We start from the raw sequence: 27,710 nt of genomic DNA, 5'->3' as shown, positions 1-27,710 counted from the left end.
TCAAGCATATAAAACATGGAAAATATTATTTCAAATTTCTTGTTTATTATTTAAGTTCAAAAAAAAATTTCAAATATTATACTTTATATATATAACACAATATATTTGCAACTATTAAATATATAGAGTATCACTTAATTAATGTAATGCATAATTATTAAAATAATGAAGATAATATATAATAAATAGTTTGTTACATTTATTTAATATATGGCAATTGTGATATGGAAATTCGATTCGCAAAAAATAAATTAAACATGTTATTAAGCAATATGTAGTAAACCAATTGTATATATACAAAATACCTAAGTTTCTTGTGTTTAATGGTTAACTCTCTGCGAGTTTCTTTTTAATTCAAATGTATTGTGCAACTACAAGCAAAAATTTATTACTAAAATAATAAATATATAATAAAATATTGAAATTACAGAATTGTTAACAGAAGTAAAAATATTATGCAATATACTTGTCATTAAGTGATTGTACATTAAATGAAATAAAAAATAATATCAGACGAAATATCGAATACAATATTAAGAATACAGATTAAGATTTAAGTAATTTTTTTTATATTAGTATGAAAATGTTTGCAGACAAATTGTTTCATATTGTTTCATATACATATATTAAAATAAAGACAATTAAGATTTTTGAATTTTATTTAAAACATTCTATAACTTTTATTGACACACTCTTTACATTGAAGAAGGAAGCAAAAATTTAAGAAAGCAAATTTATTAATCAATATTTGAAAATGTTTGAACTTGAAAATATGAAAATATTTCTCCAATAATCTCAAGTCTATTCTGACTATTTTCCGTAGACATTATTTCGTGAACATTATTCACTTCAATTGAATATATAATAGATTGCATCAAAAATAAAAATTTAGTGTATTTAGTGAGTTTTATTTACCTCATACCAATAGATATTTTTTTTTTTTTGTAAACATTAAATAAGATTTTGACAGAATACAATGTGTAGTAGCGTATACAAAACCACACTGACCATTTTCTTCAGTCATCCATAATTCGAACATAAGTTTATACAACATATTTTACGTATTTTATATATTGTATAGATCTATTAGCCACAATATGAACTTACATTTAAGATTCTCTTCATTTTTCATTCTGTAAACGGACAGTGTAAAGTTTTCTCGTATAGCTTCAACTATAAGCTAAATCGAGTTGTCTCATGTGAAACAAGCAAGACATTTGTTAACAAAATTTAGTGCTGCTGTTGCAGTATCTGCGGCAATTTTGATCTCAATAACAAAAAAGAAAAAAAACTGATGAGCATTGACGTGCACCAGCTTAAATGTAAAACTGTCACAGATTCGACAAAAATATGTTATAAACATATTCATTTCACAGATTTGTAAAAATTTAGTTTTACTTTTTATTATTCATACCATATTGAAGCTAGTCGTGGTTATTTTTCAAAATATCAAAATATCAAACAAATAATTTTTTTTTATTTATGATTACATTTACTTTTATTAATGGTTAGTTATTCTCAAATATGTTTAATTTATTTTTTCATGAATGGAACTTTCAATTTAATCAAATAAAAATATACTGATTTATTTATGTAGAAATTATTTACTATTTATATATAAATCATATAATAAAAACAAATTTATGTGTCAAAACGTAATAAATACTAAGTCACTCAATTTTAAGTGATACTCATTATTCATGAAATTGTATTCCATTAAATGTTTATACTGTACTAAAGTCAGAAATGTAATGTAAAAAATATTTTTATTATCGTAAGTTATTATTTCCTTCATGTAATAAATAACTTCTGCAAAATATCAATATACAAAGTTTGTAATACAATTAATTACTAAATAATTTTACGCAAAATGAATAAAATCACTAGACAATTGTACTTTCTTATTTAAATGATTTTTAAAAGGATTTAAAATAAAAGAAAAATATAATAAAATACATGATACAAATGTTTTATACTAATGGAATAGAATTTCACATTGTCAGTTATAAAAAAATATATAGTAATATATATAGTAATATTGTTATTATATGTAACTCATAATTTATATGGATTAATTTGGAACAACATCCAGATTAAATAAAATTTGTACTTAATCATATATTCTTCAATTGGCATTCAATAAGAAAAATTCACATTAAATTGTCTCAAGATTTTGTGACTATTTCAACTGAACTATTTAACAAATAAAAAATTTTAAATATTATTTTCTCGTTGATCGATATATTTTATCAATGTTGTGCTTTTCAATTTCTGTAAATCCTAAAATGCTTTCAATTGCATTCAAATGCCCATGATGATTTTCTTTATCCGTTAAGAAATAGTAAATCGCCGATTTTAGGAACTGCAACGTGATCTCTGGATCAAGGGCACCTTGGTTATTTCGTGCTTCTATGATACGTCGATACATTGCCTGTTGAAAAAATTATATATGCTAATAATCTCGTTAATAAATTTTCTTACATGATAATTTATGTACTATGTTTGAAATTGTATATATTCCTTGATCGTGTACTGTAAATATATTAGAAATATATTCAGATATATCAAATGAATTAAAAAATAAGCAACTAATTAGATTTATAACCATCAATATAAATTATTGAAAGCTATAAATACACATTTATTTTAAATAAAAAATTATATTAGTACAATAAAATACAGACGCACTATATGTATATGAACCCGTCACTTTTTTAGAATCTAACATAATTTTAGTGTTGTGATTTGCATGAATTGGTGTAAGCATGTGATGCTTAAGCACGTGCAAATTTACATTAACTAAAGTATAATAAGAGGCTGTTTCTTTCAAGTGCACAAAATAATCTCTTTGGGCCTAATAATATTGCATAATAACAGGAATCACTTATATTTGTGCTTAACAATCGGCATGCAATCGCTGTAACAAAGTATTTTAATAAATACATTTTCTCATAAGTAAATATATATGTTCATAATATAACTTACAAATGAAAGCACGTAAAATCAATTCTTGCCACTATTAAATTTAAAAGTTACTTTCATTTCTAAATACGAAAGTGATACAATCTCTTCATCATGTGTATTTATAATTTAGAATAATTTCCAGTTTTCATATCTTTTTGTGATAAAATTCTCTTTTCTAAGTAAATACGTATATGTATAATTATCAAAAAGTTGGATTTTAGAAAAATTAACCACAATTGAAAAATTACATTAATCTAAAAATATATTATTAATCATCATGAAAAATACTTAATATATTGACTATAATTGATATTAGTATTATTTAAATTTGTAAAATTGATGCACTAACTAAAATCAATATGACTATAGATTAAATACTACTATTCTCAAAACAAAAAAAATAGGCATTTCATACAAACTATTTAATACTATGCTAACACATGTATTTCATATTTAATTTCATGCTTGGAAAATAGAATATATATACATTTTGTAAATAAATTTGTTCAATATATAACAAAAGAAATTATTTATAAAAGTAAATTGAAATACAATATGTACAAACATTTGAAAAAATTTGTTAGGTATAAATGTTTTGAATAATAATTTGAAATTAATAAAAGATTAATAATGAAATACATCAATATCAGAACTAAAATAGAAACAGATGAAAAACAATAAGGTTTATTGAAAAAATATAATTTGCAAAATAAACAATTTTGTTTCTTACTAAAGATATAGACTAGAAATATACAGATATTTTATCAACAAACACTCGATATAAAAACTCATTTTTTTGTAAAAAAAAAAAAAAAACTTCAAAAAGGCAAAAATATAAAAGAAAAAAATGTTTGTTTGTGCATTTGTATAAACAAATACCACATTAATGCTTAAAAAACAGTGAATGAGAATTGCATCACGTGGCGATTTAGAAGAAATACAGACCTTACGTGTGCCAAGGACCCAGAGAGAAACAGCCTCCTGAGCACTTAATAAACTTTGGCTACGATCGGCTGAAATGTGAGGTTCAGGCGAGTAGCTCGTGTCCTGGAGTGTGAGCGGCGACCAAAAAAAGTGGCACATTATTAGTACAAGAGATTTGTGAACAGCAGTGATGTACAGAAAGTGACGCACGAACAACAGTGATTCCTAAATTGTATTTTCTTATTTAAATTTTGATGTATTATTTTAAACTAAAAGATATAATTTGTTAAATTCCTATATGAAGAGAGTCCAAATATAAAGAAATATAAAAAAGTAGGAAAAATATAGAATAATAAATGACTGTATATAATTTTAAATTATTATTATATTGCAAACTGTAAAATACTTTATTGGAATATTCTTAGGATTTTGGAAGTGAACTAATAGTTTATTATATTTGTATTATATTAAATTAAACAGTTCATTCATTTACATCATGTACAGAGTAATTCTTAAATGCATATTTTGGATGATGAATTTACAATTATAAATAAAAAAGTAAAAAATATTATACGAATCTATATCTTAAGTTTTGAGTTACAGATGAGTGAGAAAAATGTTCAATGTATCCATCTTGTGCTTTAGTAAGTCGATATAAGTTAAATAAAACTTAATCCAATAAATTTTTATTTTTGGTGTTTATTTTGTTGTAATTTAAAATCTATTAAGAAAGAATTCAGAATTTATTTGAGATTACTCGAAAAATACTTGGTATTAATAGTTATAAAACAGTTGGCATTAAGGTATATAGTAGTATATTGTGTTGAGGCATATGGCACGGCATGAAGCACACGTTGAACATTTTCTTCAATTATTTATAAATCGAAAACTAAGATATGTACAGCATAGATTTTTACAGATTATGATTAATGCTTTTTACGTATTTTAATATATAGATTCACCACTCAAAATATAGACACTCATTTAAGATTCACCTTGTATAAAACAAACAAGACTGATAAGATTGACCCAATTAAATAATAGTAGATACACAAAAAAAGAGATTGACAAAACCTAGTAATATTTGCAAATAATATATAAAATATTTTTTAGTTTAATTCATTATATATTTCAAATTCGGAGGAATTCGGTGAAATTAAAAGTACAATAAACAGTAGTTATTGAATGTACTTTGCTATTATGAATACTTAAATTTTTCATACAAAGTAATAAATGTGTTAAAATGAAATCCATGCTATTTTATATAGCAATAAAAATAAAGCTTCAATTATAAATAACATCAGGCATAAAGAATTTTATTCTTTTATTTTTAATGTGCACTGTATATATGATATTACAATCATAATATTATCTATATAGAGTGATCCTTTTGCTAGTTAACTCAAAAACAATGTCAATGATCATATCGCGGCAGCGATATTATATCAGTAAATATAATCTGTTTAAGGGCAAATACTATCTCTGTGTTAGGACATGATTGTATGTTTACTGAACATATATATAACACATAAAATGAAAATATATCTGCAGTACGATACAATTTTGTCTTTGTATTGACTAATGAGAGGATCTCTCTACATAAAAGTAAATATTGTGACTAAAACAAAAACATTTACCTTGATATTTTCTAATTCTGCTTGTGTAATTGTTAATTGTTGAAGTAGTTCTGCAACAGTAACCTTCGGTGGTGATTGATGTGCATGTTCATATATCTGCAATAAGTATCGATTTTAATTTTTATGTTACATAAAAAAATATTAAAATGTATAATGTAATATTTATAAACTAAAAATATTAAAAATTTGTAAAACTAGATATGAAGTGTTGTTATTTATTAATAAAGTATTATTAGTTCTTAACGAAATAATGCAGTTCGTAATATATATTATAAACATTATGAATTTTTTTTTTTATGTTTACACATTCAAGATAACAATAATGTGATCATACCTGATCAGCTTGTTCCAGTCGCGCTGCTTCCTGACCTTTGGTATACATTCTCAGGTACATTTGTTTATTTCTTTCTTCTTGCTCATTTAACAAAGCTTTTTGCTCAGAAAGCTCCGTTTTCACAGCTTCTAATTCCACTTCTAATTCACGAGCACGTGCTTCTGCAGCATCAACAGAAGGTCTTACTTCACAGTAACGTGTATTAACTTCAGCCAATTGATTCAGTAAACTCTCTACCTGAAATTTAAAACATTTCATTGTGCTAATTTTTTGAATAGTGTAATACTTATTATACATGTATGATGTATGATAAAGTAATTTCCATACAGAATTTAGTTGTATTTCAAAAAAGAAATTAATTTAGAATTTCCACTATAGCTTCCCTATTATGAATCAATACTTATACAAGGATATTTTGTAACATCTTTTCAATATTATTTGATGAAATATTATTTGTCTAAATCGAAATGATGATCGAAATCTAAAATATACAAAAAGCTAAAAGAGTACAGAATTCAAAATTCAAAATTTTCCATTTTTGGTATCTTGATTATAAAACCGTAAAAAAAATATTTTTAGATTATTGTTAAAATTTAACTCTAAGAATTTTAATATTAACACTGAATATAACACTAAGAGTTTTAAGATCTATTAATACTGCTTTAAAAGCGAATATGTTGTACATAAAATATTAAGAACATATTAAATCTTAAATATTGTATTATATAAAACGTGGTGCAAAGGTTTAATTTTGTTTTATACAAAAATTCGTGATTACTGAGTTCTGTTATGCTTTTCATTGCTCTGTATTTTGTTAATTATTCAATGTTCCTATAAGTAATTATTCATAACGCTATTTTTTTTCATTTTCTATTCAATTACAAACACGAACACGAAATTATACATATACACGAATGCTTCCATTAAGATATACCTTGTCATTATGTTTTTGCTTCAGTTCTTGAAGTTCATCAATATGTCTACGATGCATTTCTTCAATTCTACTTTCATAAAGATTCACCAACTTGCGTCTCTCTTCATCTCTTTCTGGTGTTTCTGTAACTGATCTTATAAATGTATCGGAAGTGTTGCTTTCGGGAATTGTATTAGGCGTTGTAGTAACATGAATACTTTCTCGTTGCACTTCTGGTATATATACAGAATCTTTCGAATGGACGGATCCGTCTTCAAAATGACCCGAGTCCGCAAGAGAGGAAGGTAGGTCAGATGGGGCACGTTTCTCTGGAGTTTCAGGACTTGTGATCTTCTGTAGTGTACCTTCATCTGGTAAATCCTTACTTGGAGATTCTGGTGAAAAAGGATTGTTTTCTCGCACGGTGAGAGCATCGCTACTATCCGTTCTTTCATCTGGACTATTTAGGGAAGCTTTGTATAATCTTAGTTCCACTACTTCCTTCGTTAGTCGAAAGATCTCCTGATCCTTCTCTTCAATTTCTTTTCGCGCTTCCTTTAATAAAGCCTAAATAATATAACTTCTCATTACTGTGCAAAATAAGCATTTTTTTTGTTATTATAATTAAAAGTAGAAAATATATGTAAGATGGAAATATATGTAAGATATGTAAAATGGAAATATATGTAAGATAATTAATTATCATAATAAAAGATAAAAGAATAAAAGCAAAAAATATATCTCATTTTAATGAGATTTGTTCATTATTTCAACGTCAATGTAATATATTATATATTATATATTATATTTTGATATTATATATTATATATTATATTTTGATATTATATATTATATATTATATTTTGATATTATATATTATATATTATATTATCTATGTTAAAATTGTAAAATCAAAATACAATAATTTCTAATTTATATTATCTTATATATATTAAAAAAAAAGAAGAATGTACAAAACTTCAAAATTTATTGTGCTTTAAGACTCTATTAAAATAAGGCAAATTAAAAATCTATGTAAATTTGAAGAATTTATGTCTGATTTAATAAAAGCATTATATTTTTTGTATATAAAGTCTGTCCATTTAATATTCAAAACAAATATATAATCGTAATATTATAAATATATAATAATATAATAAATATGACAAATATATACTCATAATATAAAATGTAATATTACATCTTGACTGAAGATTTAGACGATTTGTATTCTCTATTAGTGTTGGTATGCGATTTGATCGCGTGCGAGACTGATGTCGTTGCAAATGGGTTAATTATTGTAAAATAAAACATAAATTAAATTACCTGAAATTTTCTAACTTGTCTAGCTGCTCTTTGGGTAGGCGTAAGATACTGTTCATTATCACCTGTATGGTTTGAACAATGAACAACGTACTTTCGTGATCTACCAGACCACGTAGTACCGTTGAGAGCAAATGTAGCATGGTCACAGGCGCTTGCGGTACTGCAGGCACTTCCGTAACTTTTTACACTTTCCGCGTCACTGTCATCGGCAATTCCAGTGCTTGATCCTCCGGAGGCCGCATGTCCAGGGCGCGGCCTCGCCGGGGTCAATGAAAGGCTCTGTAAAATAGACGACAGTTTCGTTATCTAATCTCGAGTAATTTAACCCACTAAGAGTACCATTTTCGTTAAAACTGTATCTCCATAATATTACTTAGCTGGATTTAATACATAATTTTATAAACATTTATATAATAAAGCAATGAAGTAAAAAATAGACGTATATATAGAATCAAAGAAATAGACAATCGAAATTTGACACCGAATTCTATTGCTTTTAAGGAATGAAGAAAAAAGATCTTTTTAGTCTAAAAACTCTTTCTTTTCGAAATATAAATACTTTTCGATCATGATGAAGTATATTATAATATTTTATATTTTAAAGAAATTGCTGAAAATTCATTTCTTCTATAATAATACTTGCTTCTTATCGACATTTTAAAAATTGACTGAGATTTTCTAAACTAAAGTAAGTTACAACTACTTTCTAAACTAAGTTAAACTGAATTCAAAATGTTTCTATAAATAAAAATTTAAATTTTGCATTTGACAGTTTTAGTGAATTTTTAATGTAAATAGGAAATATCTCGGAAAAGAAGAATTTTCGAATTTATGTTTATTTGATATTTTTACTTTGTAAAAATATTTTTGCTTTGCATCACTTTGTAGTAGAATACAATGTCAAAATTTAGCCATCTATTTCCTTAATACGCTATACGTCTTTTTAAAATTTAGTTAGCTTTTAAGGGATTAATTTTTTCGTCAAAATTATGATTAGTTAATTTTGTTAATTATCTCTTTGTTAATTGAAGCCACAAGCATTGAACAAACATTAGTTGAAAATTAAATTATGTAATTTCACGATAAAAGATTAAATCACAATAAAGAAATTATCTCTTTATATTTATAATTTGTAAATTTATCACTTATATATATGTCGTATATTATTACAAAGATATTGTTATATTTTAGATACTATATTTAATATATTGTTATATTTTATATAGTATGAATCACCTAAGACTGAAAGCTGAAACATTGTCGAAACTATTAATCCCTTAATCGCGTGTGACGAAAAATTTCGTTATGCCAAGAAAACCATCTCATTACTTTTACATATTAACATCATTATTTTTATATATTAACATCATGACATAACGACGTACACTATGACGACGTTATGTCGTTATCTTATGAAAATAATTATCATTCAAATGTAGCTATTTTAACATTGGCATGGAAAAATTAAGCGGTTAAGGGATTAATTATAAAAATATTATCCAATATAAGTAGCACCTTTATAAGTGAAGTTATATAAAGGTTAAAAAAAAACACGATAGTATTGTATTTACGTTGTCCTTGTCTCCATTTATATCGCTGTTTTTCTTTATTTTTTTCTTATTTCATATATGATAAGTTTTACAAAATTAAAATTAAATTATCTGCAAAATTATTAGTTTTATGATATGATAGTTTTTTTTCGGTTCTATTTAAAAAAGATAAAATTGATCTTCACATATTTTCCATCACCTACAAAATAACTTATAAATTATTAATTAATAAAATAACTAAATAAATTATTTCTTTCTTGAAATAGAACAGTCCTTTTTTGATATAACTAACAGTTTTTGAAAATATTTTAACTTATAACAATCTTAAGATTCGTATATATGATTTTACGAATTATTTTTTGAATACATTATTGCTTCACAAGTAAAATTATATTTTTAAAATATTACAGTATTAAATAAGAAAAGAATACAAAAGAGTTTGTATTATGGTAAATAGTTAAACGTAAATAAAATTTCAATCACAATTAAGAAATTTGCTATTATTGCAAAGAATAATACAAAATATGTCAAATAAAATTTATGTGCCACCATTATACTATCATTATATTAATTGCAATAATAATTTCTTTTCTACATTATTCATATACCAAGTATGAAAGAGCATCTTAAGCTTTTTAAATAGAATATTATTTTTTAGAAATAAAAAAAATTAATATTAAAGTCGACAACTTAATAAGGATTTAAAATGGATTTTTTTTATTGCAATGAAAAACAAGATTTGATATCTGAATGTTGTATATTCAGTCATATAAGAAGTCAGTATATATCCAACAATTTGAGTGCCACACAGCGCAGTCGATACAATTTTTCCAATGTATTTTGGCATTCAAATGATTAAAAGAAAATTATATATCTTTTTTTCGTATAAGTGCAGTATATTTATCTATAATTTAATCATTTTAATCATTCTATTATTTCCTTAATTGTGCATTTACGTTTCGTTTATGAATAAATTAAATAAATTATTTACTTTATTCTTCCAATCATTTTTGTTCTTTTATGAAAAAACACTAATATATGTTTTTTTAGATTCTTCAAACTACTCTACGAAATTGATTACTTGATGAAAAAAGTTATCATGGCAAAATCTATAATGTGACATAGAGTAACAATTTCTTTATTAAACATTCATAATATTTGATTTTTCTTCATTGTTGTCAATGTAATTATATGTACTCATATTATTTCTTACATTTTATCTATTACAACTAAGCGATTGTTGTCATTGTCATAATATTTACATTATATTGGTAAAACTCAAAAATAAATTCTCTTGTACAATTCATGATGATATTAATTATATTATTGATTAGTTTTTATTATATTTATATCGTATTTATGAATATATGTAAAAATTAATTTAACTTTTGCATAGAATTTTAAAGTACAAATCGTCACATTTATAAAACGTTGTAGATTATTAAAAGAAACAAAATATATATATTCTGGGTCTCAATGAAAGATTTTTTAATAATTATTCAAATATATCTGATATAATATAAATATTCCGACATAAAAACTTGAAAATTGAAAATTTGAACAAGTTGAACAATTAATAAATGAAAATTCCCCTCAACAAATACAAGAATTTGTTTCACAATATGGCATAATCCAAAAAATAATTTCTTGTTAGAAAGTAAAACCAATAAATAAATAGCAAATTTATCTAAAACAACTAATTAAATAATAAACTTTTAAAAAACTTAAAGAGCATCTGAATTAATTATTAACTAATTACTTGTTATCGTTTTGATAATGTGTAAGTATTGTAATAGAGAATAGATATTAAAATTTAACGTAATCATTCAAATACACAGATAAAAAAAGATGAACAAACGAAAGAAAACAAAAGATTCTCGAATAAAGAATATATATATTTCCTTTATTTTTCATTCTTTACTACTTAATTTAATAAATTCGAACAGCAATTCAGCAACGATGAGTTAAACGTAGGTGTAAATGGGATGATGTATAACTGCACGTGTACTAAGTAAACTGTGCTAGATTTCCAACTTATATTTTTACGTAGATTCTGCCTACACTTCTACAATTCTGATGCACTTAATAAAATAAATATTTGTTTTATATTTATGATTTATATTTATGATTTAGCACATATTTTTGTATTGTTAATTCGTGACAAATTTTTTGCCTTTTTTTATCTAAAAAATAATCTAATATTAGACAGATCACATTAATAAGTGTACATGTTGGAAATATTATTATAAGAATTTTGATGTCATGTTGTAACAGAATTATAACAAAAAGAATTTAAAGTTATTTTCCTTGATTTTTATATTATGTCATTATTGCAGTAAATGAGCGATATATATATATATATATATATGAAATAAGTAACATTCCAAACTTTCATAAAACAGAAAACAATTTTTATGAATAATTGCATAGTAATTAAACATTTAGATTGTAAATAAAATATTATTAATAAACATTTAACATAAATTGGATAAATAGTTTGATTAAAATTATAATAATATAAAGAAAAAGTTACATAAAAACTTTATAGAAAACTAATTATAGAAAAGGTTACATGTAAAAAATTACAATTAGTTTAGAAAAATTAATAAATAGAATTAACAAATAAATTAATGTTGCAGACAGTTAAAATTAATCAATTTCCCATTAATTGTCATTTTAAGTATTAATTTTAAGTTACAAGTTTGCAAAAGTCTCTATTTATTTACTACAATTGCTGTTAATTACTGGTAAAAGTTAAAAATAGAATATTTATTTCACACAATCAGTAAATATTTTTACATTAAGGTTGCATTTGAAAGGTCAAATATGAAGAACAGTTCATCATTTTTATACACAGTTGCCCTAAGGGTAATTTACCTCAAGCTTAAGAAGAAGCTTTCTTGCTCTGTGACTAGTCTGGTCTGAAAGTGAAGCAAAATCAAAGACCCCATTGAGCAGAAAGATATGAGACTCTTCTTTAAAGACGAGAAGTTTGTCGAATCTGTATAGGAACAGATTTCAAATAAAAATATTTTATGAATATTTTCTCAACAATACATTACGTTTAACAAATGTTTCAATTTAAATTTATTATTTTCGTGACAAACTAAATTTGTAAACCTGAGTATATGAAAATTAAGCACGTTTGAAAAAAATTATTATAAAAATTATAAAAAATTATTATTATTATTATATATAATATTATGTCTTTATAGTTCATTTATAATAATAAGATCACAAATAAATGAATAAGGTGTATATTTTGTTACAACTTTCCAAAATATTGTTTAACACATATAAAAAAAAACATATTATAGCAATATTTTGATAGTCAAAATTTCACATAGAAAAATCTTTCCTCTCTTTTTTATACACTTTATTATTTGTAAATATTTTATCATATATATATATATATATATACGTATGATTTTCAGATATAATTTTAATTTCTTTTTTATAAAAGTATTTTATAAAATTTTATTAAAAAATCTAAATATTTTATCAGTATATAATAATATAGATACAATATGGATATAAATCAATAGATTTTTAGATTGAATAATTTTTATTATGCAATAAATATATCATAGGCATACCGGAAAGATGAGTAACATTTTTCCATCTAATACTTCGTTTTCGAGAAGACCGACTTTTAAAATTTGTCACGTATATTTTAAATTTGACTAATTTGACTAACTCCAGACTAGAGAAGAATGAATAATTGACAGAAGATCAATAATTTACACGTAAAAATAAATAAAAAATATAAAATAAAATTTTTCCGTTTAAGGTTTCGTTTTCAAAAAAGTAGAATTTGACCACGTGTTATACACGTTTGAAAATTTTAAAATTGAATTTTCTCGAAAATGAAAGATCGTGTGAAAAAATTTTATTCGACATTTTTATTTTATTTTGAAACGTAGAATTCTAGTGTTAATTATTTCATTTATTCTATCCAGAATCAGTCAAATTCGATTATATATTTGACAAATAAATTAAATTCGATTTTCTCAAGAAACAAAGCTTCAAATGAGAAAATGTTATTCTTTTCCCTTGATCTATCTTTGCATATAAAATCACCATTTGGTCGGTTATGTCAAGATTTTCAGTACACCTTATATATTTATTGAAATATTTTGTTTTAAATACATATTTGCGAATCAATAATTGGTATGCTTATAATGAAATGAACTTTCTTTTTTTTAAATCATACAATTAAATTATTATATTTTTGAAATAGTTAAGAAAATTACGTAATTATAAATTACTAAATAATAATTATTAATTATTATAATATATATATTACAATTGTAATTATTATAGTATTATTTGAACGTTTTAATATCTAGACTTTTCATTATTCAAATGTTCTATTATTTGAACAATATATTTTTCGATCCTCTACTATCACATAATAATGATATAGCACAATGGCTTTAATCTGATCAAAATATCGCAGATCTTATTGCTATTGATATTGTTAGTACCATTATAAATTCACAATGAACAAAAAGAAAATTATGATGAAAATAGTGATGAAGATATGACTTCATATTTTGAAGCATCTATAGCATTAGAGAGATTAGCAATAAAATTAACAATAAGATATAATAAATAGAAGATATAAATGAAATGATAGAATTAAACTAAACTTAATATATTAAAAAGTTTGTGTGATCTTGAAGCAACAAAAATATAGGATCCGTGAATAATTAAAAAATTATTTCATTTATATTACATCTTATTTTTTGTAATTGTCATTGTATTATTCTTTTTTTAAATGTATAGCATAATAATTATGAGAAAAGGCGAATGTTTATCTGAAATGTTACTATTCGAAAATTCTTTTAACTAGACAGTCATATCTCTATTATTTCGAATACAGTAGCTTATGAGAAAGCTGCATTTAGAAAATTTAAATAAAGAATTAACAAAAAAATTGAAATTATTAATTAAAAAAAAATGTACAACATATAAGATATTGAAAATAATGTTTGACAGAATTTTCATTATAATGGGGTGTAAAATTCTTTAAACATTTTTATTTTTCATATAGTGGATATAAATTTTTATCTTTTATTTTTTATTAAATGTCGATAAAATAAATAACTATACGTTATTAGCATCAAATATGTGAATTAGCTAAACCAACACTTACTGAGAAACAACTGCAACAAGATGAATTATTATTATATCATCTATATTTGAAAAATGTAACTCAAACTTTGAATACTTTCATTAGATTGGCCGAGTAGAATATTAGAGTAAGATTATACAGATTGCAAAATAGCATTCAAACAATAAAATCATTGTAATACATAAAAAAAAGTACGTCTAAAGCTTAATGATAAAATAATAAATTAAAATAAAATTTAGTGAGTTTACTAAATTTACAACAATTTACAGAAATTATAGTTGACATTAGTACATAATATTTAGAAACCGTGTGGAATGAAAACTAAATGTTAGAAATACAATAATTGCATTAGAAACGAATAGACGTTACGTCTATTAGGATTAAATCGACGATAAATACTGGGCACGATCGTTTTTTCCCACAGCATTACGATCTAAGAGCAATGGAGAGGTTTCATTTGCGCCGACGCATTGCTCGTACAAAGGTCAGACTACCTTTACATTTCATTAGCTATCTTGAAAGTACTTGAACCAAGAAACAATTAATATTTCAAATTTTGTTTAGCTAAGCAGCAGACATCTTTTCATGCCCGCACGCATCCCTCTTGCTTTTGTCTGATTCCGGGAAGGAAGGTGGCCCGTACAGAGGGATGGTTACATGACCTTCCACAATTATTTCTTACTTTTCAGGTCAGAACTGTTATTTGATGAAGCTGTTTATTTAATAATAAGTGAACTTTTTAATCACAGTAAATGGTTTGAAAATACTTTATTAACGTGAAATCACGAAGGTCGGATTTGGCAAATTGCCTATTATTATTACTTCATTATTTGTGCGAATCGAATAGAATTTTCTGGGAAATTATTTCTTGTTATTTTATGATGTACGAGTTAACTGATCAAAATTTTTTCTTAACCGATTTAAATTACTTAAAACGCATTGAGTGATGCGAACTTTTAAAGGATTGCATTGAAAACAAGCTAACAAACAATGTGCATGCATATGTGAATTCTATAAATTATTAAAATTACTACAATTTAATTATTAATACTTCATCATTTTCCTTCAGTATACATTTATATATATTATAAATATATATAAATAAATAAATAAATAAGTAAATAAATATATATATATATATATATATATATATTACTGCTACTATTAAAATTTCGTTATGAAGCAAATTATAATTCTGAAGATTACGATTAATATTTTTAATAAAAAATATCAGGACGTTGTCATTAAATAAAAAATATATTTATATATTAATGTGAATTATTAACGTGAATATTGAGTAATATATCTAAAATATTTGTGAATGTTAAAAAAATTAATAAAATTAATTTTGTTACATGAAAAGTTTACTAAGTTTGTGATATCTTTTACGTTAAATTCTTTTCTATTCCATATGTGTCACGTATAAAAATATTTTTAAACAATCATAAAAAATACATGTTTTTTGAAGTTTTAACAACAAAGAAACAAAAATATGTATACTTATTTTACATTTCAATCATTTTATCAATAATAAAATGATAATTTACTACCTTGAAACATAATGTCTGATGACAGGTTCTTTTATATTCGAAAATAAACAGAAAAATTTCATATATATCTCGTTTGAACGTATGCTTATATGCACGTATTTTTATATTCTTTCCATTCCTCAATATCTTTACTTTTAATATCACATGTTATAAATCACATGAAAACGGAATCAAGCCGGAATACAGTCAATAAGACAGAATTGTCAGCACGCATCTGCGATCCGCATCGAACGAAGAATACGGCGTAATATTGCGGAAGCATATAAGAAAGTCACTTGGAGCAACTTTTCAAAGGAATGACTTATAATAAATGACAGTTAATATCGATTGGCACGAAGGTTGATACTTACGAGAGATCGTTGTCTGGGTGATTCGGTTCCATTCTCCGTGATGACGGGAAAAATGCGATGGTCCAGGTGATGGTGTTGCTGATGGTGCAGGAAGTTGAAGCGACGACACTGTTGATAGGATCTGCTCAGAGCCGCGGTGACCGCGGTACTGGGTGGTGGTGGTGGGTGATTCGGTGAAACTCGTTCACCACGCATGCGCATACTAACGGAGCGACGCAAACCTATAGGTGAGGGACGTGGAATACGAGAATCCAACGGAGAGGATGCCGAGGATGCCGAGGGTGATGGAACGGTACCCGGTATACTTCCTGTCGTGTAGACCACGTTGTTATCGGCATTGACCTTGATCGTGCTGTTACTGTTGTCAGTACATGTCGCTGACTCTGACAGTGCTAATTCCGTCGTGGGTGATTCGTTAGTGCTGTTTACAGAGACCGAGTCTCCTGGATGCATCGATTGCGGGGAATGCAAGGACCTTTCGCTGCCGTGACGAGCCATCCTCTCAGCTTATTTCATCGCTTTGTAAAATTCCTGTGTGAAAAGAATCAAACTTATGTTGAGTTCCACTTGTTAGAAAATATACAGCATATTTTTATCACTAACACAATTTAATATATTTTCTTTCTAAAATTAATGAGACTACAACTTTACTTTGTATTTACTACGTATTTTCAAATACTTCAAAAAGAAGTAACATCCTTCTGATGATAGTTACAGTGATTTTGTAATAGATTATAAATTTATATAAATAAATTACATAAATTATAAAAAAGTAAATAAATTTTTATTTGTCATATTTTTTATTCTTCTTTTCTTTATATTTATATTGGTAAAATTATTTATATAAATGATTTCAGTAAATTTGCAAATCATCTGTGCAAGATTTATCAATTCCACTACGAAAGTAATTTAATTATATAAATTAAATATTTGCGAATTTTATAAAATAGTTTGACACTATACATTAGACATACATATTCAATTTTTAATGACATATTTATAATTTCTCAAATTGAATGAAACATACACGAGATGTCTTATGACCTTGATTGTATTTAACTAAATTTATTTTAATTTAAACTTTTACTACTTCCATTCATTTAGCTTTAAATAAGTGCAATATCAATTTTTTCGTAGTCATAAATACTTGTTTAAAATCTTTTTTATGATCATATCTTTACTGATTTGACAATACATTATTACTCATATATGTATAACAATCTAATAATAAAAATATAATAATAATTAAGATCATGTAAATTAAGTTTATTCTTATCTATTATTTTTTCTATTGTATTTCATTTCTTTGTAAAGAACGATTTCTTTATGGTATGTTATTATTATATGTTATTGCTTAACAATTAATATCTATACAATTCTCGTATATTCAATTAATGATAATTATACATTTTATTTATATTTATGAAGAATAAATCATATTTTGAATTCCGTTTTACTAAAAACACTAAAGGATATAATATTTTCTGCATGAAAATACTTCAGTTTCAGATAAGTTTTGATATCATTACTTGACTATAGATAATATCGTTAAGAATAGTTCGTATAAGCTGTTTATTAAGCAGATAGATTAAAATAACTTTAGAAATGAACAAAAACACAAAATATGTCACTTGTAACGTTACTTTTATTACATTGAATTTTGAAAATAATAATACAATTTATTTATGATTATATCTACGTATGTGTTCATTACTATTATAAGGAAATTGCGGATTTTTATGTACTTATCAGAAAGTTAGAAGTTCAAAGAATGAATACAATATATAATACAGAATGAACAGTATATAATATTCAAAAATATTCAAAGTATTTATATGAACAAAATTTTTATTAAAATTCCATTTTTTCTTCTAATATGTCTAAAAAGATTTAAAAATACATAAAAATCCGCAACATAAGAAGATGTTTAAAAAAAAATTTTTTTTCTAGCTAAATACAAATAATTGATTTTGTTGAACCATAAAAATTAATATTTCTAATTATATAAAGATTTTTGTTAATTTTCATTTATTATCCATGTTTAATCAATTTTATTTATTTTTTTATATATTTAATAATTATTTATTATGATCTTAATTTTTAATTATTTAATTAATAATTTTACTCGGATTATTTTACATGGAAATAAAAAAGTATTTACTTGAATTAAATATACTATTATTATGAAAAAAATATTTTTAAATATAAATATTCGTGGAAAAAATTTTCGTGTGTATGCAAATGGACACACAGATGATAACTAGTGATAAACAAAGTAATAAACAAAAATAAATGAGAATCTATCATTTTATCTAAATCTATATTAAAAAACAAAAAAAGGACATCTAGGACCTATTATTTTAATGAGTTTCATAGTTAAAGTTGGGAGATTAAAGTAAATTATAGCAAGTTTGCAAGTTATAGCAAGTTTGTAAAAATTCTAGGATATTTTTTTCAGAATTTTAAATATTTTCTAATATCATTTATGTCATTTTAATATTTATAAACTTTCTATGAACTTAAATAAATTCATCTCTACAAACGTTACTTAATATAATATAATCGCGAAAAGTAATATTACTTTTTCATTATTGCATTAAAAATAATTTAATTGTACTTTTCTTTTTATTTTTACAAAAATTAACATAGCACAGTGTCAATTAAATTAAGTTTGAAGTAACATATAAAAAAGAAATTTCAGTTTAACGCAAGGAAAATAATTTATCCGATACTTTAAACTGTAGAAATATGCAATATACAAAATATATAGAAACATTAACAACTTTTAAATGTAAAATGTTATTAATAAGTAAAATCTAAAATATAATATACTATTAATATTCAGATGTTATGACATATGTCACAAATAACAATACATAATTAATAATAAATATATTTTTTTTAGTTTTTATAATTGAGCAGTTTAATCATACACTATGCGAGAATCTATCCCGTTCATTAAATGGAATCATATCTGATTACATGTACTAATGCATAATTTGCGAACATTTCAAGATCCTCAATCAAACGACGGGAGTTACAGCAATTTTGGAGTGCATCATTTGTACTATTTGCAAAAGATATCAGTGATATTTAAATATTTCTTAAAATTAGAATTTCATAACAATGCTTATTATTAAACAAACAGAATAGAACACCGTTTATTATTTTTTGAAGTTTTTGATTGTATTTTAGGCTTCTGTAAAAGAAATTATTGTAATATTGTTTATTTTCAAATTTTATATTTTATATGCAACTGAAGGAAACACATGTAAACATACTATATTGGTTTGTAATATTAATACGACGCAACGGATTAAATTTAAAAAAAAAAAAGGTAATCTCTGTATGAATAATTTGCTATTTCTTTAATACACATATGTATGTAAATATATATCCATTTTGATTCAAGTATAAATATCTATCTTTATGAATCATGAATCTAATAATAAAAAAATTCTAGTATCTTTTTTAGGTGAATTTAACTTTTAAATGTAACAAAATAAAACAGTTCCGAATTCGTTTTTATCGAAGATGTTTACATCATGTAGCGAGTGGAGAAGTAAAGATTTTCAACTTATAAAAATTCAAATGTCTCTAAAAACATTGAAAAATTTTTTATTTATTTTTTTTTTTTTTGATAAAAAAAAGAGAACGAAAGAAGGACTGTCAAAACAAAGGTTTTACGCTTTAAAATAAGAATAAATTGTTATTTATGTTTGTGTAAGTTACCGACAACTGTTTACCGTTTGTAGTAGTTCTTTTCAATGCTCTCCTATATGTAATTCCGTTAGAAAATATTTTATGTTTATATAATAAATTAAAAAAACATATATTAAATAATAAATTTAAAATAATATACAAATTAACAATCCTTTTTTAATTTTTTCTAATATATTTAAGAATCTGGTAATATAATGTAAGTATGCAAATGAAAATTATTATGATTGATAACATTGCAAGATCGACAAAGTTCGAAACATCTGCATAAAAGAATAGATAAATATTTTTAAATAAATTGTTAATGGTTATAATGATGAATTGTAAGTAAATTGTTTATGGTTATAATGATAAAGAACTAATACACTGATTACAAGTACATAAAAATTCTTGGTTTAGAAGATATTTTAATTTCAATTAAACGAAACTTGTATGAAACAAGAACAATATGAACACAAGAATGTCATTCTTGTTTTTTTCGTCTTTCATATGATAGATTTTATAAAACGGAAGCAAATAATTTTTCGACACACATAAGTTAATACTTCTTTATAGAGATTGTCGAGCTATATCGATTAATGCATAAGCCTGCTTCATTTTATCATAGAATATATTTTATCTAGGACTTTACCGAAACCAAAATTAATAAAAAATATTCTACTGATATGGTCAATGAATAATAAATTCCTGCTTCATTATCGTCAGTTTTTACTAATTTGTATCAATGAATAACGCTTTTTATTATATGAATAATAAAAGTAATACCCCGTTTTGTTTTTAGATGATTTTTTAAAAGTTAGTCAATTAATTTAAGTAGTCTTAATTGAATCTACATCCATTGTTTCTTTATATCTATGTCCTTATATCTAATGATTCAAAATAAAACATAAGAACACTTCATCAGAGAATTTATTTTTATCTTCAAAAATAAAGTGTTTTCCTAAAATTATTTGGTGTTTGGATAGATTTAATGTTGATGATATGGAATCCTCATTCCTATCACCAATATTATTTGGAAAAATTATCGTTTATTTTAATGTTCATTACATTTATTATGAATTCATAATTTCGTCATAATAATCATCTGAATATTTATAAGAACAAAATATGTAAATATCATTTTTAAAAGATGGATATTCATTATTACGTTTCATGATAGAAAAATTATTGAAATAGATTAATATATATGTTTGATCGATTTCTTTTACAAGTATCTCTAGTAAACTATATTATTCTCGTACATAACATGTCATATAATCGTTAAGACAGTCATAAAATTTCTATATCTACTTATAAACAACTTATTAGCATCAAAAAAGGTTCTACAAGACTTTTAAATATCTATTTATATCTTTAAATATCTATCTATTTATTATAAATAAATTTAAGATTGTATCATATAAATAAATAAACAGTTTTAATTTTTACATCATTACATGTTAAACTTACATATGGCTGCAATATATATTTTTGATCTAAAATAATTTATTGTAATACTCTAATTTATCGACATTTTTAATTTTTCCATTATATATATGTACCACTTTCTCTTTTAAATGAAAATAAGTAGAATGACGCTATGATATTTACTATTATGTATGTATACATATGTAAAATATCATTATGTATTATGAATATGATAAACAATTCATTTGATTCATTTGTAGGACCTATTGATTTTGACAAAATTTTATTCAAATAAATTGCTGAATTGTTTAGAATATTTATCCAAATTGTTTTGATATATAGACTAATATATATGTATATACAGAGCAATTTTTCTGTTATTTTAAATAATTTCACAAAAAATATTTGAAATAAAAGTTGATCAGTATCAACTTGGCTATAAATTGTAATAAAAGAATTTTTCAAAAAATTGCTTTTTCAATAAAGAGGTCACTGCGATTTTTCGAAATGACACCTATCAATTCGAAATGTATTTTCGAATTGATAGGTCCAAAACAAATTTAACGATCTACTACACTATGGCCGCCACATGACTTTGAATTCAGAAATTAATGATTAGAAATGTGTGAAAATTACTTTATTTCAACTGAATTTAATTTGATTAATTTGATTTAACTGAATTTGATTCAACTGAATATTCAAAACAATAATAAAACTGTCAATAAGTTTACGAAACGAATAAAAGTAGTAAACAAATTCACAAATTCGATAACAATAATACAATATGTATTATGTATGTATGTAACAATAAATCGAAACACTTCGCTTGGCGCAACAACTAGAAGTGTATTAGCGAAGTTAGGTATCACAAATGGATTACAGTCGGAACATAGGATATAATATAATTTGCTATAGATTTAATTTATTTTATTTTGTTCAATCAATTTATTAGGTTGGCAATTTCAGTATTCTTTTGAATATGTAATACATTTGAAATAGAATAATTTTTCATATTTTCAATCATTATGCTAAAATTTTTGAATTCAAGGTTATGAAAGTCAGAGTAATAGATCGTTAAATTCGTTGTGACAGCAATCCTATCAAATCAAAAATACATAATGCCACTCAGAAAAATTAAGATGTCTTTGATTTTTTATTGAAAACACAAATTTTTTTTATCGCTGTTTATAATTAAGTCCTTTATTTCAAATATTTTCTTGTAAGATTATATAACAAAAATGAATAATCTTAGACAGTACATTCTATATTATATGTATATTTATAACTTCATATTATATTAAAGAATGAATTACTTACAGAAACTTAAGAAAATATAAAGAAAACGTAGAGAAAATTATAGATAATGTATTACAATATATTTTAAAATTAAAAATAAATAATTCTTTATTATAAAAATTATTATAAAATAAAAATTAAATAATATTGTATAATATTAGTAAAAATTCTTCCTGCGATTAAAAATCATCTAAACGTGAATGAAGACACATTTGCACGATCAATTATTCCGAAAATAAAAATTTATTATTGTTTAAAGAAAATTAAGTATATTAATAATGTCTTTTTAATTCAATAGTCGTTATAAATACAGAATAGACTTGACACGTACAAGAAAAATCAAATGTTATATACTATTATATATTACATGTATATATATATATACATACATAATAACATTATATATGTATAAACCAATGATATATATATCATTGATAATAACATTATATATGTATGTACCAATGATATATATATAAAATTTATACGTAATCACTAATTTATATTCGTGATGTATTTTTGCTCATTTTCTACAATTATTTTCTGCTTTCTTTTTATTAAGATTTCTATTTTTCTTTTTTAAAATCCATTGTTTTAAATTTATTTATAGAATTAATTGATATGAAATATTTATTTAAAATCGTTAGCATTATAAAATTAATAATTCATATACATACAAATTCGTAAAATTTAATTTAAATTAAATTAGAGTTTAATTTTCTGAAATTATAGATATTTTAAAATAGGTTTTTATACAAATAAACGTATCAATATTTCTAAATATAACCTTGGATAAAAATATTTATCATTATTATTATCATTCTTGATATTAATACTTCAGAGAAGAATGACATGCCCAATGGAAATGTTGCGCGCGCATTAAACTCGCAAATAATTTAAAATTTGAAATCAAAAATGCTATTTACTGCTTACGTAGTTACTATTTAAAAATATTAAATACCTAAGCATACTATAGCGCAAAAGAAATAATATGGATATTAAAAATGCAATTAAATTAAACATTACGTGTATGTGTTATATGTGTCATGCATGTTGTTTGAAAACTGTATGAAAGAAAACGATTATATTTAAAAAAAAATTATTTATATTAAATAAAAACACTTTCTACTTTTCTTTTCATAAAATAATTTAATTACATTTTAGTATGAAATCATGTAAAGGAAATATTTCCTCTAGCTTCAAAAATAACCCGTCAAAACAGGAACAAATAAAAAGAAATTGGATTTGTTGTTTAACAAGTTAAGGGGATTATATCCTTATTATAATTGTAGATTTTAATTAATGTCATCATTTAATATGAATAGCGTTGATGATGTTTTCTTAAATAACATAAAATTATGATTTTATAATAATTATCCTGAGCAACTGAAAAAATAAAATGAAATTTAAACGATTTGTTTTTTTGTTCATATAATTTTTAATATCTTTTCTATTATATCTTTTTTTATATTTTTTATTTTAGGAAAGCTTATATATTTCAAAATACACAATTCCATTTCGTTCCATTTTCATTAAAAATGTTTTGCGATATTATTTTGAGAATAGTAATATTTTTTTATTAAAAAAAATAATCATGTAATGAAAACTTTAAAGATTAAATACTACAAAATATGGTACAAGTCTTTCATCGGTCATGTATAAATAAACTTTGCATTATCAACAGCTTTTTTAGATGTGCATGATATTATGATTATAAGTACATATTTGATCAAGTTAATACTGTCTATCTATTTTTTGTGCGTTCTTCGTTTTTTATCTCATGCTTTTAAGATTAGCACAATAACGCGTGTCGAAAAAAAACGTGTATGTGTAGCTTTTCAATAAATATTTTAATGTACATTATTGCTACACGAGGATTGTGAAAATATAAATTATTACATTCAGCGTGGCGATCGCGCGTTCATTCACAGAATATTTGTAGTTATTAATAATATCTGGCATGTAACTAAAATTCGTGTGTCACATACAACTGACACGAATTAGAGTAGGAAAAAGTCTATTGGAATAAAGTAATCGATCATTTGGTGTCCTATTTCAAGAACATGCTGCGGCATTATGCAGCGTCCACACCATCCTTGAAATTATTGAAACAATATTGTTTTTCAAAATTACAATTTTCTTTTAATTGAGAAGTAATTGCATGTATTGATAGCGATAGCTTTTTTTTTAATTTTTATCTTGTAACGTTATCGTCCCTTAAGTGAAAAATTCAGAAGTTATAATTTTCCTTTAAAAAGTGCACGCTAAGCGCTTAGCAACTATTATATAATCTTACGTTCGTTCTTACAAAATATGAAAGAAAAAAAAATGTTAGAAATTGAGTTGACATATGCATGACTGACTTCGAACAATTTACGTAAATGAAGTTTGCGTACGTTGTACCAGCTGCCGATTTTGTAAGTTTCTTATGACGTATTGTGCGAACATAGGAAGTAATTAACAATTAGAAAGTAGTAATTAAATCAGTTAAAAAACCGTATCTTACCTTTGAAACATGAACTCGGAATTATAAGAGATTTCTCCACTTGTACAAATCTTCGAGAGATCTTAATATTTATTGTGTATGTTTTTGTACAATTACTACGATTATAAACTTAAAAATGACGATAAAACGAAAAAATTATCGATAAGGAACATTTGGTTTCACTATTAATTCGTGCCACGCGGGCTTATCGCGTGTAAAAGTTGAACATAGCTGCAGGTACTAGTTGTTATACAATGTAAACTACAATAATAACAAGTTCATGGTAAACGAGTAATGTCTACGAGTTATTTAAGGGACATCCGACGCATAAGCCACTAAACACTATTCTCGTAATATTTCGAACACTTTCAAAACAGGATTAAAAAACATGCTCACTTCCTGACCATTCTAGTAATCACTGACAATTCTAACACGACTCAAGCAAGCAGTGTTGCCTTACAACGACCAATGATCGCGAGATGTCGTATCATGAGCACTGCTCATTGACAATATCATGATTTTGGTGTATTAACGCCATCTGACAATGATTTCTATACAATAATTATTAATCGATTGTAGATAAATCAGACTGATTAAAATAAATAATTCTAGTTACCACAGACGAGATATCATTGACCATTAACTAAGAATAGGATAGACCAGACATCCAATGGTTTTTCGTGTTGAAGATAGGGGCGGGGGTCATATGACCCTCTTACTATTTTCGTGTCACATTCTGTCGTATCGACTTAGGCAAGTATTGCACTATAGCCATAGACGAGGTATATAGACGTTGTATCTTACGGACTTTCGTGGCCCATGACCTAAAATACCGACGTACTATCACTGGTTTTTTTCAGCGCACTCTACGTTTAAACAACGGTAAATTGGGGAACTAATGAATCCACCAGTTCTATTCGTCAGGAAAAATTTCGTTTGAAAAAATGATCTGTTTCTTGAATTAATTGTATAATGTATGAAGATTCCTCCGAAAATTATTTTGCTTATAAAGATGCTATTTTATATGATCGGCAATTGAAATAAAAAAAATATACATATAATTTTTTTGTATATAAAAGTATTTTAAATTAAACAGGATTTTTAATAAATAATTATTTTTAATTTTTAATTTATTTTATTTTTATTTTTAATTGCTTTTAGTTAGCAGTTTCATGTCATCAATACTTTTGACATTAATATTTACTATTGTACCTTGTGTTTTTAAAGGCAATATTTATATTGCTATCATAAAAATTTGTTAAAAAGAGAATTAATTAATTATTCATAAACCTTGTCTGTGCTATTGTTTAGTGTATGAGTGTTTCATAAACTGTACTATCACAGTTATTCAAAAATAAGAAAGTATACATAAAAATATAACGAAATACGTGGTTTATCCTGCATTTAATGAGACTCAATATTTGATTAAAAATTGAATTAATAGATATATATGTAATCACTTTGAAATTTGCAAATGATTTATTAAATATTTTGTATTTATATGTATGAAGTATTAGATGTTTCAGTATTACAATCCGTGATATAAATATCCAAGATATAAATTCGCAAATATTATTTAAAATAATTATGCAACTTTTAATAATAATAATAATAATATACAATAACATTACATATATTATAATATATATAATATATAACTCTTTTCTAATTATAATATACTTTATTTGTTACATCCTGTTAGATCGTCACTGTGATATTACACAGAGTATTATACAAAGTAAATAGGCGACTAAACAGATTCGTTCGTTGTTTCATTATCAAACTCACAAAATTTTTGTCTAATCACGTATGATACAGTCGTGAAGTAAGGAACTTTCAAGAAGTTAGCAATGTATAGGAATGTAATAAATAATTTTATCAAGAATTTCATTGAGCATTAATTGTTATTTTTCAAAAAATACTTTTTCACGTGATAATGCGAATTTTAGGATAATATTATAAATCACTGAATGAAACAAATTTAAACGAAAAAATATTTAATTTAGATAATCTAAATGACTTTTCACATAAAATTTTAAAAATTTTAAAAAACAAGTTGGTGACAGATTACGATGTAAGCAGTGATAGGATACCAAGAGAATATTTCGTATTATTATTAA

At 24.1% G+C, this 27,710-nt stretch overlaps 1 protein-coding gene across 3 annotated transcripts; it reads right to left on the bottom strand.

Moving 5' to 3' along the window:
- Positions 1 to 1,948: 1,948 nt before the first annotated feature.
- On the bottom strand, positions 1,949 to 26,094 carry LOC122533901. 3 transcript variants are annotated; one of them, XM_043664047.1, is made up of 8 exons: positions 16,686 to 16,862; positions 12,526 to 12,649; positions 8,099 to 8,377; positions 6,794 to 7,339; positions 5,860 to 6,096; positions 5,526 to 5,621; positions 3,910 to 4,011; positions 1,949 to 2,431 (listed from the first exon to the last, which is right to left on the bottom strand). In XM_043664047.1, the coding sequence occupies exons 1-8, from the start codon at positions 16,715 to 16,717 to the stop codon at positions 2,222 to 2,224; spliced, it is 1,626 nt and encodes a 541-aa protein (XP_043519982.1). In that variant the 5' UTR covers positions 16,718 to 16,862; the 3' UTR covers positions 1,949 to 2,221. The 3 variants fall into 3 exon arrangements, with proteins under 3 accessions (XP_043519982.1, XP_043519979.1, XP_043519980.1); XM_043664044.1 differs by lacking the exon at positions 12,526 to 12,649 and adding an exon at positions 25,612 to 26,094 and having other exon boundaries at positions 1,950 to 2,431; positions 16,686 to 17,216; XM_043664045.1 differs by lacking the exons at positions 3,910 to 4,011; positions 12,526 to 12,649 and adding an exon at positions 25,612 to 26,091 and having other exon boundaries at positions 1,951 to 2,431; positions 16,686 to 17,216.
- Positions 26,095 to 27,710: the final 1,616 nt, after the last annotated feature.

Source organism: Frieseomelitta varia, unplaced genomic scaffold, assembly GCF_011392965.1.
Source record: "Frieseomelitta varia isolate USP_RPSP 00005682 unplaced genomic scaffold, Fvar_1.2 scaffold_560, whole genome shotgun sequence".
Classification (NCBI taxonomy): Eukaryota; Metazoa; Arthropoda; class Insecta; order Hymenoptera; family Apidae; genus Frieseomelitta; species Frieseomelitta varia.
Note: the sequence above shows the minus strand (reverse complement) of the source record. Positions and strands in the feature narration are given on the sequence as shown.